Source organism: Micromesistius poutassou, assembly GCF_964030765.1.
Source record: "Micromesistius poutassou genome assembly, chromosome: 10".
Lineage (NCBI taxonomy): Eukaryota > Metazoa > Chordata > Actinopteri > Gadiformes > Gadidae > Micromesistius > Micromesistius poutassou.
Window position 1 is genome coordinate 4,810,581 of NC_140280.1, and position 12,429 is coordinate 4,823,009.

At 46.0% G+C, this 12,429-nt stretch overlaps 1 protein-coding gene across 1 annotated transcript; it reads right to left on the reverse strand.

Annotated features, from left to right (window-relative positions):
• Positions 1-8,785: 8,785 nt before the first annotated feature.
• On the reverse strand, positions 8,786-12,429 carry LOC311354195 (claudin-7-B-like). Its single transcript, XM_084473993.1, has 4 exons — positions 11,962-12,429; positions 9,757-9,921; positions 9,260-9,344; positions 8,786-8,978 (listed from the first exon to the last, which is right to left on the reverse strand). The coding sequence occupies exons 1-4, from the start codon at positions 12,182-12,184 to the stop codon at positions 8,822-8,824; spliced, it is 630 nt and encodes a 209-aa protein (XP_084330119.1). The 5' UTR covers positions 12,185-12,429; the 3' UTR covers positions 8,786-8,821.

Consider the following 12,429-nt stretch of genomic DNA (forward strand, 5'->3'; position numbering starts at 1 on the left):
CGCACCCTCTATCAGGGAATTAACTTTTGCTGTCCGGGGTTCATCCGATGGCGAGGCGCGGGGAGCTCGCTCTCATTCCTCTGCGGGCTGCTGGGCTCTGGGTGCGGGCTGGGCTGGGTGCTGCCCTCGGTGAGGCTGGAGTGACGAGCGGCTCATGCTCTGCTTCTGGCGGAGGCTCAGCTGTCTGCTCTGGTGGAGGATGACTGATGTCTATATCTGAATGAGAAGGGTTAAGGGTACCCTCCCTCTCTCCCCCATTGCCTCACTCTCTCTCGCTCTCTCTCTCTCTCTCTCTCTCTCTCTCTCTCTCTCTTTCGCTCTCGCTCTCATTGCTTCTCTCTCACCCTCTCTCTCTTTCCTCTCTCTTATTGCTTCTCTCTGTGTTTTCTTTTTCTTGCTTTCTCTCACTAACACACACACACACACACACACACACACACACACACACACACACACACGCACACACGCACGTACGCACACACACATACATACACACACACACACACACACACACACACACACACACACACACACACACACACACACACACACACACACACACACAAACACACACACACACACACACACACACACACACTTTTCTATTTATTAATCTGCAAAACACATAATGCCAGACATCCCCGATAACTTTAATTATATCGGGGATATAGTTGTATCAATGATTGATTGACCCATTTGTAAGTAAAAAAAAAACAGGTTATTGTTTTTCAACTTTTTCGCTTCATTATTGGAAGTCAAGAGAAGATCGTCATATTTTTAATGCCATTTAGCAAAAACCCAAACAAATGTTTATTTGCGTTTAGAATCGTAGATCAACATACATTCCTATTGCATTGCTCTTCAATGTGATACATGCAGTAGAACGTGCATTGCTATATTAGTTTCAGGGAACTGAAACTTTGTGTTCAGTCCCATGAGGCTTTTTAGAAGAATTACTTGTTATTTGTTTATTTATTTAGTAATTGTACTTTCATCTGCACTGCGGGGCAGGGACAGTTATTTTACAGCAGGCCTATACACAAAAAACTTAAAAAAATCATCAAATATTATCAAACCTTACAAAGGACGGTTTGATGTCATGAAACGTCAGACACTCGAGGCCTTTCTAACGGCAAACTTCCCCGTCTGACAGTTTGTAAACTAGATCAGAGATTTGACTGAAGCCGGAAACAACCCAAATGTAAAAACATGGTAACATGCTCGCAGTGTGTTTTTATCAACATGTAGGCTTTTTAATATCGTAGTGGAGTAAATAAGAGGGAGGTTATGAACACAGCGGGGTTACCTTGTTAGGGCCGTCTCCTTTCCCCTCGTTCTGCAGTCAACGTTAGCGTCGACTCAGCGTCCCGGTCGCACCGCAATAAAACACAACCACCCAAATCTTTTTCTCCTTCATGAACTCCCAGTTAGTGGCCTTTCAAAGCTTCAGACCAAATCAGCCCCGCCATCTGAAAACCGCTGCAGAATCCACCATATAACCAGAAGCAGCTATCTTTAGAGCCTCAGCTATTGTTTGGTTTGGGAAAACTTTCCACATCTTCTTCATCGCTGCAATCCCAGACTTTCCTTTATTAGAATCTGAGATTTACAAGGCCTGTCCAACACTTGTTTTTAATGAGTCTTTTGAATATAGTATTTTATTATCAATTGATTAATTTCTATCTAGGCCTATCTATCTATCTATCTATCTATCTATCTATCTATCTATCCATCTCTCCATTCATCCCTCATCTTTCTATCATATGAGCAGTAGCTCATACAGATGTTTGGACGGTTGGAGATGGCCAGAGGTCTGAGGCCAGAGACATCAGAGGTCTGAGGTCTGTCCCCTCAGACCTCAGTTTGCCCCCTAAAGTCTAGATTGTTTGGCTAGTGTGAGCACGCCATCCGTACTCAAGTACAGTTAAATTCCGTGGCCTCACCTTGGAGAGGTGTGCTCAGGCCATGGTACAGATGCTAATGAGCCGGCGCGCGCACTTGACGGATACACAACGAATATGTACAAGAGGCAGCGGGGGGGGGGGGGGGGGGGGGGGGGGGAATTGTACTTGAGTACGGTACAGGGCAACTTTGCCTAGTGTGAGTGCACCCTGAGAGTGAAAGGGTAGACGATGTACAGGAAGGTCATTTTGTGGCAGCAACAGAAACCCTCCACCCCCAACCACACGCTACCTCCTGGTTCATTGGAATCAGACGCACAGATGAGCAGCCCCGAAGAAAATCATCTTCGGGGGAGGTTATTCTGAAAGGGGCCGGAGTGCAGGGGGTTAATGTCCTGTAATGGCTGTGGTGGAGCTGTGGTCGTGCCGGGGTGGAGAGAGAGGGGATAAATACTTGACTGATTACTGGTTCAAAGGGGAGGACATGTGTTCACAACGTTTCAGACGTCAGCGCAGAGCTCCGCATGCCATTGGAAAGTTCTCGAGACGACCATCTTTAAAACGATGGAAGACGAGACTACGTGATTCAGCCTTTTTAAGATGTCAGGCTATTGTGTCAGTGCGTGTGTGTGTGTGTGTGTGTGTGTGTGTGTGTGTGTGTGTGTGTGTGTGTGTGTGTGTGTGTGTGTGTGTGTGTGTGTGTGTGAGAGAGATGTATGTGTCTGTCTGTCTGTCTGTTTGTCTGTCTGTACCGACGGAGGACTGTCCAACCTCGCTTCATTTCACTTTCTCCAGCTTGTGGAAAACCCTGAGGTGTGATGCGCTCTCTGAAGCATTCCAAATCAGTTTATTAGTAAACAAGGCTCTTAGATTTCTAATGAACGCATGATTTCACCCTGTCATCCCCATGGAAACCCTCCCGACTGGCGGCCATGACTGTGCGTGTACCTGCTGACGCCGCGACCAACGCCGGAATACATCGACCGGCGAATCACAAGGCCCCGCCTCGGTATCAAACATGTGCGCAATTATCAAATCACGCTCTCCCCCTGTAGCTCCCGGCGCTAACGGACTGAGTTACAGAGGAGGTCTGATCGCGGTCCTCCTCCCAGTCAACAGGCCATCCCTCCCACTAAAACATAACGGCCCTGATGGGCCCTGGCACCACGCAGCTCTCCGGGGAGAGGCGGATCGGGTGTTCCTCGGAGCGCTTCGGGACGCGAGGAGTGATCGCTTTATGTAAAATAGACAGCAGTAATACTAAATGCATTATCCCCAGGAGGGGGAGCAGCGTGTGATGGTTGAGTGCACGGCTGATCTTTCTGCACGCTAATGGCGGAGCGAGAGGAAGCAGGCGGAGATCAAACGCCCGTCTGAAGGTCTGTCCGCCGGTGCTGCCGTCTGCAGACGTCTCTCTCTCTGCGGAGGCCCGGTTCCCGGAGTCCGTCCGCGGCCATCCGCCTCGCGCTCTCTGCTCGTCCTCCAGATGTTTCCCCCTCGTACCCACGCCGCCCTGCTCCCCGCGTTGAGGCGCGGACGGCGCCCGGCGAGAAGCTCGATGACAGGCCGGCGCGTCCCTACAGGACGTGTTTATGAGGTTCTTAAGAGCACGTCGTCAGACATTAAAGGCTGCTCATCACAAAGCCGCAGTGTTGAGTGTAGGGCGTTGACGTAGGGTCGGCTTAGCTCAGGAAATAGAGCGGCTAGTTGTAACCGGAAGGCTGCTAGTTCGATGCCCGGCTGCGGAGTGTTGAGTCCCTGAGCAAGACGCCTCACCTTGACTGCTCCTGACGAGCTGGCTGTCGCCCTGTGTGGTTGACACCGCCGACGGTGTGTGAATGTGTGTATGAACCGTTGTAAGGCGCTTTGGATCAAAGCGTTGGCAGGGTGGTGAAGGTGTTGGACTCCATGCCCGGGACAGGGTTTGATCCCCAACGTCCCCAGGTGTAGGCCCCTGCAGGCGTCCCTCTCCCCCCAATACCTAATAGTCAGCTGTTTCGCAGTCACCTTGAAGAAGTTTGCTGAATGACTGAAATGTAAATATGGGGCAGGGCCCTCTAGGGTAGAGGGGGTTAGACTCTGTGCCGAAAGGTTCCGGGTTCAAACCCCAAGGGCACAGCACACCTCTAGGTACGCTTGAGAAACACGCCCTACCTGCTCCTTGAAGACAGGAACCTGGATTCACTTACACTTTGTCCTCCAAAATAAGAGCGTGAGGAGGCAGCTGGGGGTGACCCCTAACCCCATGGTGATATCAGCACCACCAACTGCTCCACAAAGTAAACTACCTCCACCCTGCGTCCGCGAGGCCGTCTGTCTGGCTACTCACTGCTGACCTGCTCCCCCCCAGCAGGGAGCACCGCCCCCTCCCCTCTGCAGAGACCCTGACCTCTGCGGGTACGCTAGGCTATGCTAGGCTACAACTACCCTCCCCCTGTGCTCCATCTGCCCTCTGCCACGGGACACTATACTGCTATGCTATACTATATGCTGTACTAGGCTATGTTCTGCAATACCAACTATATATTATGCAATTATATACTATGCTTTGCGATATTATGCTATGCTATGCTATGCTATAGTATACAATGCTTTGATGTGCTGTGCTATGCTATATGCTTTGCTATATTTTGCTATGCTATGCTAAGCTATGCTATGCTAAACAATGCTCTATTTATCTATGCTATGCTATAGTACTAGTAAACATACAGTAAGTGATACTATAGTATACTACTATACTACAATATGTGCTATGCTACACTGCGGTCCCCAATACTTTTCTTTCTGTGGCAGACATCTTATTTTCTTTTTTATTGTTCTCCAAAACTCGAAATGTTTTCCTTGTATCTGCATGGCACGAAGCCGGAGGAGATACACTTCTTCCGTATCTCTTTAGTTCAAAATTACTATGGATGTAGGACAATATACACACGCACACACACGCACGCACGCACGCACGCACGCACGCACGCACGCACACACAGCTAAAATAAAATCTGGATCCATACACATGTAGTCATATTACGCATTGGATCATTGATTAACAATAAGATATAATGTGTTTCTCTTATTGGAGGTGATTATAGGAGGTCATATTATGGAAAAACCCATCCAATGTGGAAATTAAAAGTAAACACACACACGCACGCACGCAGACATGCATGCACACACACATGCACTCACAAAGACACACACACACACTACATCTCTCTCTTCCTCTCTCTTTCTCTCTCTCTCATAAGCATGATAGATGGATTACAAACCAGGTTCTTATGAGTTTTGGGTTCATTTAAACTGTCAGAAAAGTGCTAGACAGACAGACAGCTAGATAGATAGATATGTATGTTTATGTTTTAATATATGTTTTAACTAATATCCCTATTGGCCTGCTAATGTGTTTATTATTCCAATTGTAACAATCTTTTCAACTTTGACATTTTGCTACGCTGTAGTTATCGCATGGAACAGCAAACATCCCTGGCTGTACCAAGTTCTCCTCCTCCTCCTCCTCCTCCTCCTCCTCCTCCTCCTCTTCTAGGGGGTTATCTTTCTGTTTTGGGGGTATCATTACTATAGCATTAAGATCTGTGGCCCCATGCTCGGAACAGTACATTATTAAGTTTACTCTCTGAAGCTGTTTATCAATGGCTTTTATTTGTCCTTGAGGAAGATGTATTTTTGAGGATACAATTCAAGTTATTCAGCAAAGAAACAATTGATTTAATTGCAGTCATCTACCTTTTTGGTAAATCTATATTTCTTCTTTGTAGATTTGATTAATTAATTATTGCATCATAATTAAATGTAAAATGTGTTTACTTGTTTGTTTAAACTAAATCGACTCATCAAAGAAGTGGAGCCTAATCACGGATGGTTGATTGGTCGTTTTTTCTCATTAGAATCCTCAAATAGACGAATGACTTGAACGTGATCTGAGGACCGTAACCAAATGGCGTCTAAAACAAATAATATTCTCATATTAGTATGATATTATTATAATATAAAAATATTGATACATTATCTTATTGGGTAACAAAGTACTCTACTTTGTGAAAACTATGTGCGCATTGTTGTGCACAGAATAACTTTAGTGCATATATAGCCTATGTTGTGCATTAGACAACAACTACATGGTAATATAGTTCAGTGATGTAAGGCCTACTAAATATTACACATCACGGTTTATTATACAAATAATGAAGTCAGTAGCTCATAGCAGAGATAAACGTGTACACAGGGAGGAAGATAGATGTAGAGATGTAGGAATAAAGGAGCTTTTAACAAGAAACTGATTTGACAACAATAACTATTCTGCCTTCCGCTGTGCAGCACAATAAATAAATCAGACAAATGATTCAGAATGAAAAGCTCATCCCATCGTCCTTCGGTGTGTCTGTGGATTCTGCGTCTGTCTTCATACCGGAGCAGGAGTCGTGTTGCTCTGTCTGCCCCGTTCATAAAGGCCCCGTTAGGGTTTATTAAAAACATGCGAACACCCCGGAGGGTCAGGGCCCCGCTGCGTCCGAATGACCACTTAAAACCCACCGTGTGTCGGACACATCTAATTCATCATCCTAGTTATTGAATAGCTCAGAAATGTTTTTAAATAATAAAAGCAGCCGAGTGATCAATAGCCCGGGAGCCGCTGATTGGATTAGGGCTGACGACGAGATATTGCGGTCAGGATTTCCGTTGGCGTAAACGTGATATACAAGTTGTATAATGAATTCTAACAATGGGTGATCTATCCATCTCCAATCAGAGGGAAGGTGTGTGTGTGTGTGTGTGTGTGTGTGTGTGTGTGTGTGTGTGTGTGTGTGTGTGTGTGTGTGTGTGTGTGTGTGTGTGCACGCGCGTGCATGCGTGCGCGCGCGGGTGGGTCTGTGTGTGTGCGTGCATGCATGTGCGTGCCGGCGGGTGTGTCAAAGTCGGGCCGCAGATGACTGAAATATTTATATGATGAGTTCCTAGAAGACCTTTAGGGGACGGGGGATGAATGATGAGAATGACAATGAAGATATAGATAAAATATATTTAGTAATATAGAATATAGATATCTAGCTAATCATATACAGAGGAGGGGAATTAGAGAGGAACACATAGGCTATTAATCAAATTATGACAATATATATAATATGTGTGTGTGTGTGTGCATTTTCTTTACTATTTTTTCCGTTATGTATAAAAGCTTCACTACGAGCTCATTTAAATTCACGAGGAAGTCCAGCAGTAGGGACTCAAATAAATAAGTCAGTCACAATAGATTTAGGAGGTTTACCTTTCAATACTACATTAAGCAAGTAGCAAATTTCCTTGGCGACCAAGTGATGTCATGCTTCTCTGAAAATATTTCTTCTGAACATACATTAATAATACCTTTATATAGCAAAACATACCCCAAAATAGACAACTTTACAGAAAGGACACTATGCTCGTAAGCTTCACATATCGAGCAATATCCGTGTACACACACCCGAAAAAATAATAGTGGCCAAACAAGACCATGTTTCCTAAACTGACCACCAGATGGCGTCACAACCCCATAAACGAAGCCTTCTTTAATCTGCCGACAGCTCGATGTTCCGTCAGCGACGCGGTCAACGCCCACCAACCGGAACGGATTCCTGTTTCTTTCACTATTTTTACATTTGCATATTTATTCACACGCCACATTAAACAAAGACTGATGGCAGACAGGACAATAATGAGACAAAAATATGTCATGAGGCACAACATGCAGAGGAATCGTTAGCGACTGCTGGGGAAAAGTTTTCTGGCATTAGGCCTAGGCTACTAACTTTAATAAAATTAGCTCACAATGGAAAATGCTTTGCGTAGAAGGCCATTCAGTTACATGTATAAAACATAATACAAGGTGCAAAGAGGGTTTTGAATTTGTCCATTTAAATCTGCTCCAACCTTTTAACTCTCTCACTGCAGCAAACTGTTCCAAATATTTTGTTACGTTAATATATATTTTCATAATTTGCAGACTCATCAACTCAGAACTATATTACCCAAAGTCTAAAATGGTCTGTTAGAAAGTGGAAAATAATAGCTTACCTCACAAGTGGTTTCTGAGAGACAAGTCCAAAGTCCCCCTTCCTAACCCTTAAGGGAGGGGGGGGGTGGGGGTTTACTCAACAAAGCACTTCCAGTAATGACAAATCGTAAAGGTTTTGTTTTGTTTATTTGATTTTATGTACAGGAAACCAAAAGTATAACACAAAAAATAAAACGGTACAAAACATACATAGTCCAATTCACTATGATGGGAGACTTATGGGAGTGTCTGGAGATCAAATCGTTGGAAACCACCACAAAGGTCTGGTCCATGATGGTAATGAGCTCCAAAGGTTGTGAAAGGTACAGGCAAATTATCTCGTACAGAAGAGTCAAAGTTATACACAAGAATAAATCGGTAGGGCTTAGGGCTTTAAAAAGGCGGCTGGGAGAGGCTCAGAGAACTAAAGCGTTTGAGGGGAAACCGAACAGAAATGTCTAGCATGCATGCATGCATGTGAGAAATGTAAACATACCACATAACACGCAATTACTCCTAGACTGCCTAACCTAGTTTCAGTGACGCCTGACAAAGTTTGAGTGACTTCCTGTGTTACTGACGCAGATTTGATCAGCCGGCAGTGCAATGCCCTTTACAGTGCCAGCTCCCCCTCCCTAACCTACTGGATCCAAAACGGCCTCTTGGCTTTTCTAAATAAAATACAAGTTAAAAAGTTTAACACTTTTAAGACGAAACATAAAATACAAGGCTCCTGCTAAATTGTATAAAATAACTAAACATTTAAAATTGGCCAGTACAATAAGCATAAAAACACTAAAACAGCGTGCTTCATGGGTCGGTTCAAACTCTTCTTTAGCTTGGGGGGGGGGGGGGGGGGGGGGTGCCGGGGATTCAATCAGACGTACTCCTTGCTGCTGCTGGGAGGGCGGTTGGAGATGGGGTAGCTGGGCTTCGACTTGCCCCGGGGGCAGGAAGCCGCCAGCATGCCGCCGCCGATCACGTCCAGGAAGGATCCGGCCCAGGCGATGAAGATGGCCGACCCGAACTCATACCTGCAGACGGAGAACGCAGAGAAACATCAGGGCTGGTTGAAGATAGAACAACAACAGATACCCAGGAGGAAACAACCTCGTCACAGCAATTGCATTCAGCAGATGCTTTTATCTAAAGCGACTTACAATAAGTGTATTTATGTCCCCAATAGCGAGACAAAGTACATTGTATGGGAGAGCAAGGGGATTGGTTCGATTCCCCTACATATATACAGTACATTCCCTCTCCCAGTAAAGCGGTGTTGGGTGCAGCAGCCTCCGTCAGGCAGAGCGGGACCTACTTGGTGTTGACGGGGGTGAAGGGGTTGTAGAACTCTCGGATGATGTTGTGGGCGTACCAGGAGCAGGCGACGATGGCCGCCAGAGCTGAGGAACAACACACGCACAACGTTACAATCGTGATGAGACGGCTAAACAGTGCGTTAGGACTATGATCAGCAACTATGGTCAAAAACTACAAGTCACTTTAACTACAAACCCCATGAAAAACTACGACCCTGACTAAACCTGGCCGCATCAAAACTAAACTCCCATCAAACCGGGCCATAATAAATTGCATTGTAGTTATAAAAATAACTAATGACAAAAAAACAACTTATGACAATAAAAAGTACAAACCCCATAAAAAAACTCCAACCCCATAAAACACCAATATTAATGCTACAGCCCCCATCAAAACTAGACTTCAATAAAACTACCACCAACAAAAAGTAGAAGCCAAACAAAAACTACAAGCCCCAGCTAAAAGACTACAACCCCCAACTATCCCCCCACTCACCCCCTATGAGCAGGATGATGCCTCCAGCCATGGCGATGCGGGACTTCTTGGTCTTGTCGTCTCCGCCGCAGGTGGTGCACTTCATGCCCATGGTGGCCACGCCCAGCCCGGCCCCCGTCACCAGGATGCCCACGATCATCAGAGCCCGGGTGGCCTGCAGGGAGCCTGAACACAAACAAAACAGTTAGCTACATCTTTTAGCAGTCCGCTTATCCAAAGCCACTTAAAATAAGTACATTTGTCATAAGGAAGTGAAACAATATATTGCTGTTGGCACAGTAAACGCACACTCAATGCACAAATGGTCCAATCGCGGACCACACCCTGACACTTCCCAGGGCCTTTTGTCTGGCTCCATTCCATTCGCCATTCCAATCTCAAAGTGACTTATTTTTAGGTACAGATCTTTAAGGATCAGGTGAAGGTTAAGGTTCATACACTGGGAATTGAACCCAGTGCCTTTAGGGTGATCACCCAGGCAACAACAACCCTGTCCAGCCTCCTGTGTTTAGGTAAAAACAAAATACTATTGTCTTTTTAAAATGTAAAAAAAATAATTCCTGCAAGAGGACCAATAGTGCCGGCCCTGAGAGGGAAAGAGGAATGTGTGGCTGTACAATACAGTAGCTCAGTTATTGATTGATAACCGCTGGCACGATCTACAGAGAGAGAGGAACACTGTGAGCAGGGGCGAGCGACCGCCAGGAGAACTGTGGTTCCTAGAGTCTCCAGGCAACACCCTCTACACACCGACCCACAGAAACCAGTTTCATAGCGGAGAGCAGGGAGGCGGGGGAGGAGAATGAAACTCGGGGGAGGGAAGGCTGTGTGATGTCAGCCTGAACAGGTTTAACCAGGTGTCGTGTTTCAACTGAGTCAAGGCACTCCTTAAGTTAGGAGTCAGGCCATTTCTCTGCAGGTGGACGTCTGAGCAGGAACACTGCGGCTGCTAAACGCTGAATTCTGACTAAATTAGAAGTTCACGTCAGCTGTTTGTTTCTCAGATTAACCCAGGCCACCTCGATATGAAGCATCAGTCACGTGCACAACTCTATTGTTTTGATAAGAGGCTATTGATGCAAATCCATCCGAGCTGCGCTACAGCAGCAGGTAGTGGTGGAGCCTGGAGGAATGGCTTGCTTACCAACTCATTTGATCACTTCTGTAAATCACACAGCTATCAAAGCTGGCTTGTTTTCATGTTTGCAGAGTTGATAAGGCCTATTTTGGCCCAGATATCTTATCAAATGTTTGGATAAATCAAACAAAAGGCTAATTAAATAAACGCTTCACTGGGTATTGGAGAAGGCTGCCCATCAGGGGTCGCTAAACACAACCTGGGTTACAGGACCACTAAAGTTATTAAATACATACGGCCTCACAAAAGGCCCTTTCATTTTAGGTTGTTTTTTAATCCAGAAAGGAGTGGCCGTCATGCGCCATTCAACGATGACTGAGACACACATGGACACTCACCATGAGGAGGCCATCACAGTGGGTAGGGTTAGTGGGAGTTAGTCGGGTTAGTGTTAGTGGGGGAACTGAAGGAAACAATGGCCCCATTGTCTAATTATTGACTAGCCGTGAAATAAAAGTCCCCTGTAAAATCCGAGGTGGTTTCGACTACATATGGCATCCATTTTATAACCTCTGGTTTTGGTGACTCAGCCTCCAATTCAGGCCCATAATGCGACAGTAAACAAACACTGTTGTGACAACTTTGGACGACGGAAAAAAAAGAAAAAAAGGTCAACTAAAGCAGCAGGTGCATGCGGAAGTAGAGACCCCAAGTGTGAGGAACAAATGATCTACCAACATCTGGTCAGGTGAAACCAGACCGCGGTGGTAATGAGTTAAAAAGGGAAGTGGGAAAATAAAGTCCACGACGTTTATGTTAAATAACCTAATTAAGAACAATCAAGTCCGTTCCACAGCCCCTCGGTTCAAACGGCCAAATTAACTTTTTTAAATACACACACATTTGTTAAAGTGTGGTCCTAATGTGTAGGTCAAAGTGCACTGAAAAGTATACCATAAACGGAGCTACTTGGAGAGATAAGGCTGGTTTAAACACCCGAGTCGGACAGGTAGGGCCAGGTCTTGCAGTAGGCCACAGACCCGCGGGCCTCTCCGGGGTTTGGGCGCCAATGGCGAACTGAACGCAAGGCGTAAAATAAACGCTTGGAAGTCATGTTGGACACTTACTGTCGAGCTGCAGGATTGAGTCGTACGCCTTGCACTGGATCTGGCCCGTGCTCTGGAAGGCGCACGTCATCCAGAGTCCGGAGTACATGGAGATGGCCGTGATGATGTTGTCCCCGACGTACGCGGACATTTTCCACTGGGGCAGGATGGTGCCGATGATTAGTCCGATCAGACCGAGGAGCGACAGGGCGAAGCCCAGGATCTGCAGGCCCGAGTTGGCCATGGCGAGCCTTTAGGAAGAAGTCGGAAAGAGATGCGACGGAGAGAATCCACCTGCCGAAGAGTCTGCGCAAGAAATCTGAAGGTGAGTAGATTACGCGGCACTCCAAAAGCGATCAGTGTGTGTTTCTGTCCTTGCGGTGATCCGGTAACTTGTGGAGTGAAGTTGTTGGAGAGATGTTGGCTATTCGCCCCTTAATTGAGAGATCTCTATTTGAGGCGCACCTGTTGTCCGACCGCACCTTGAAT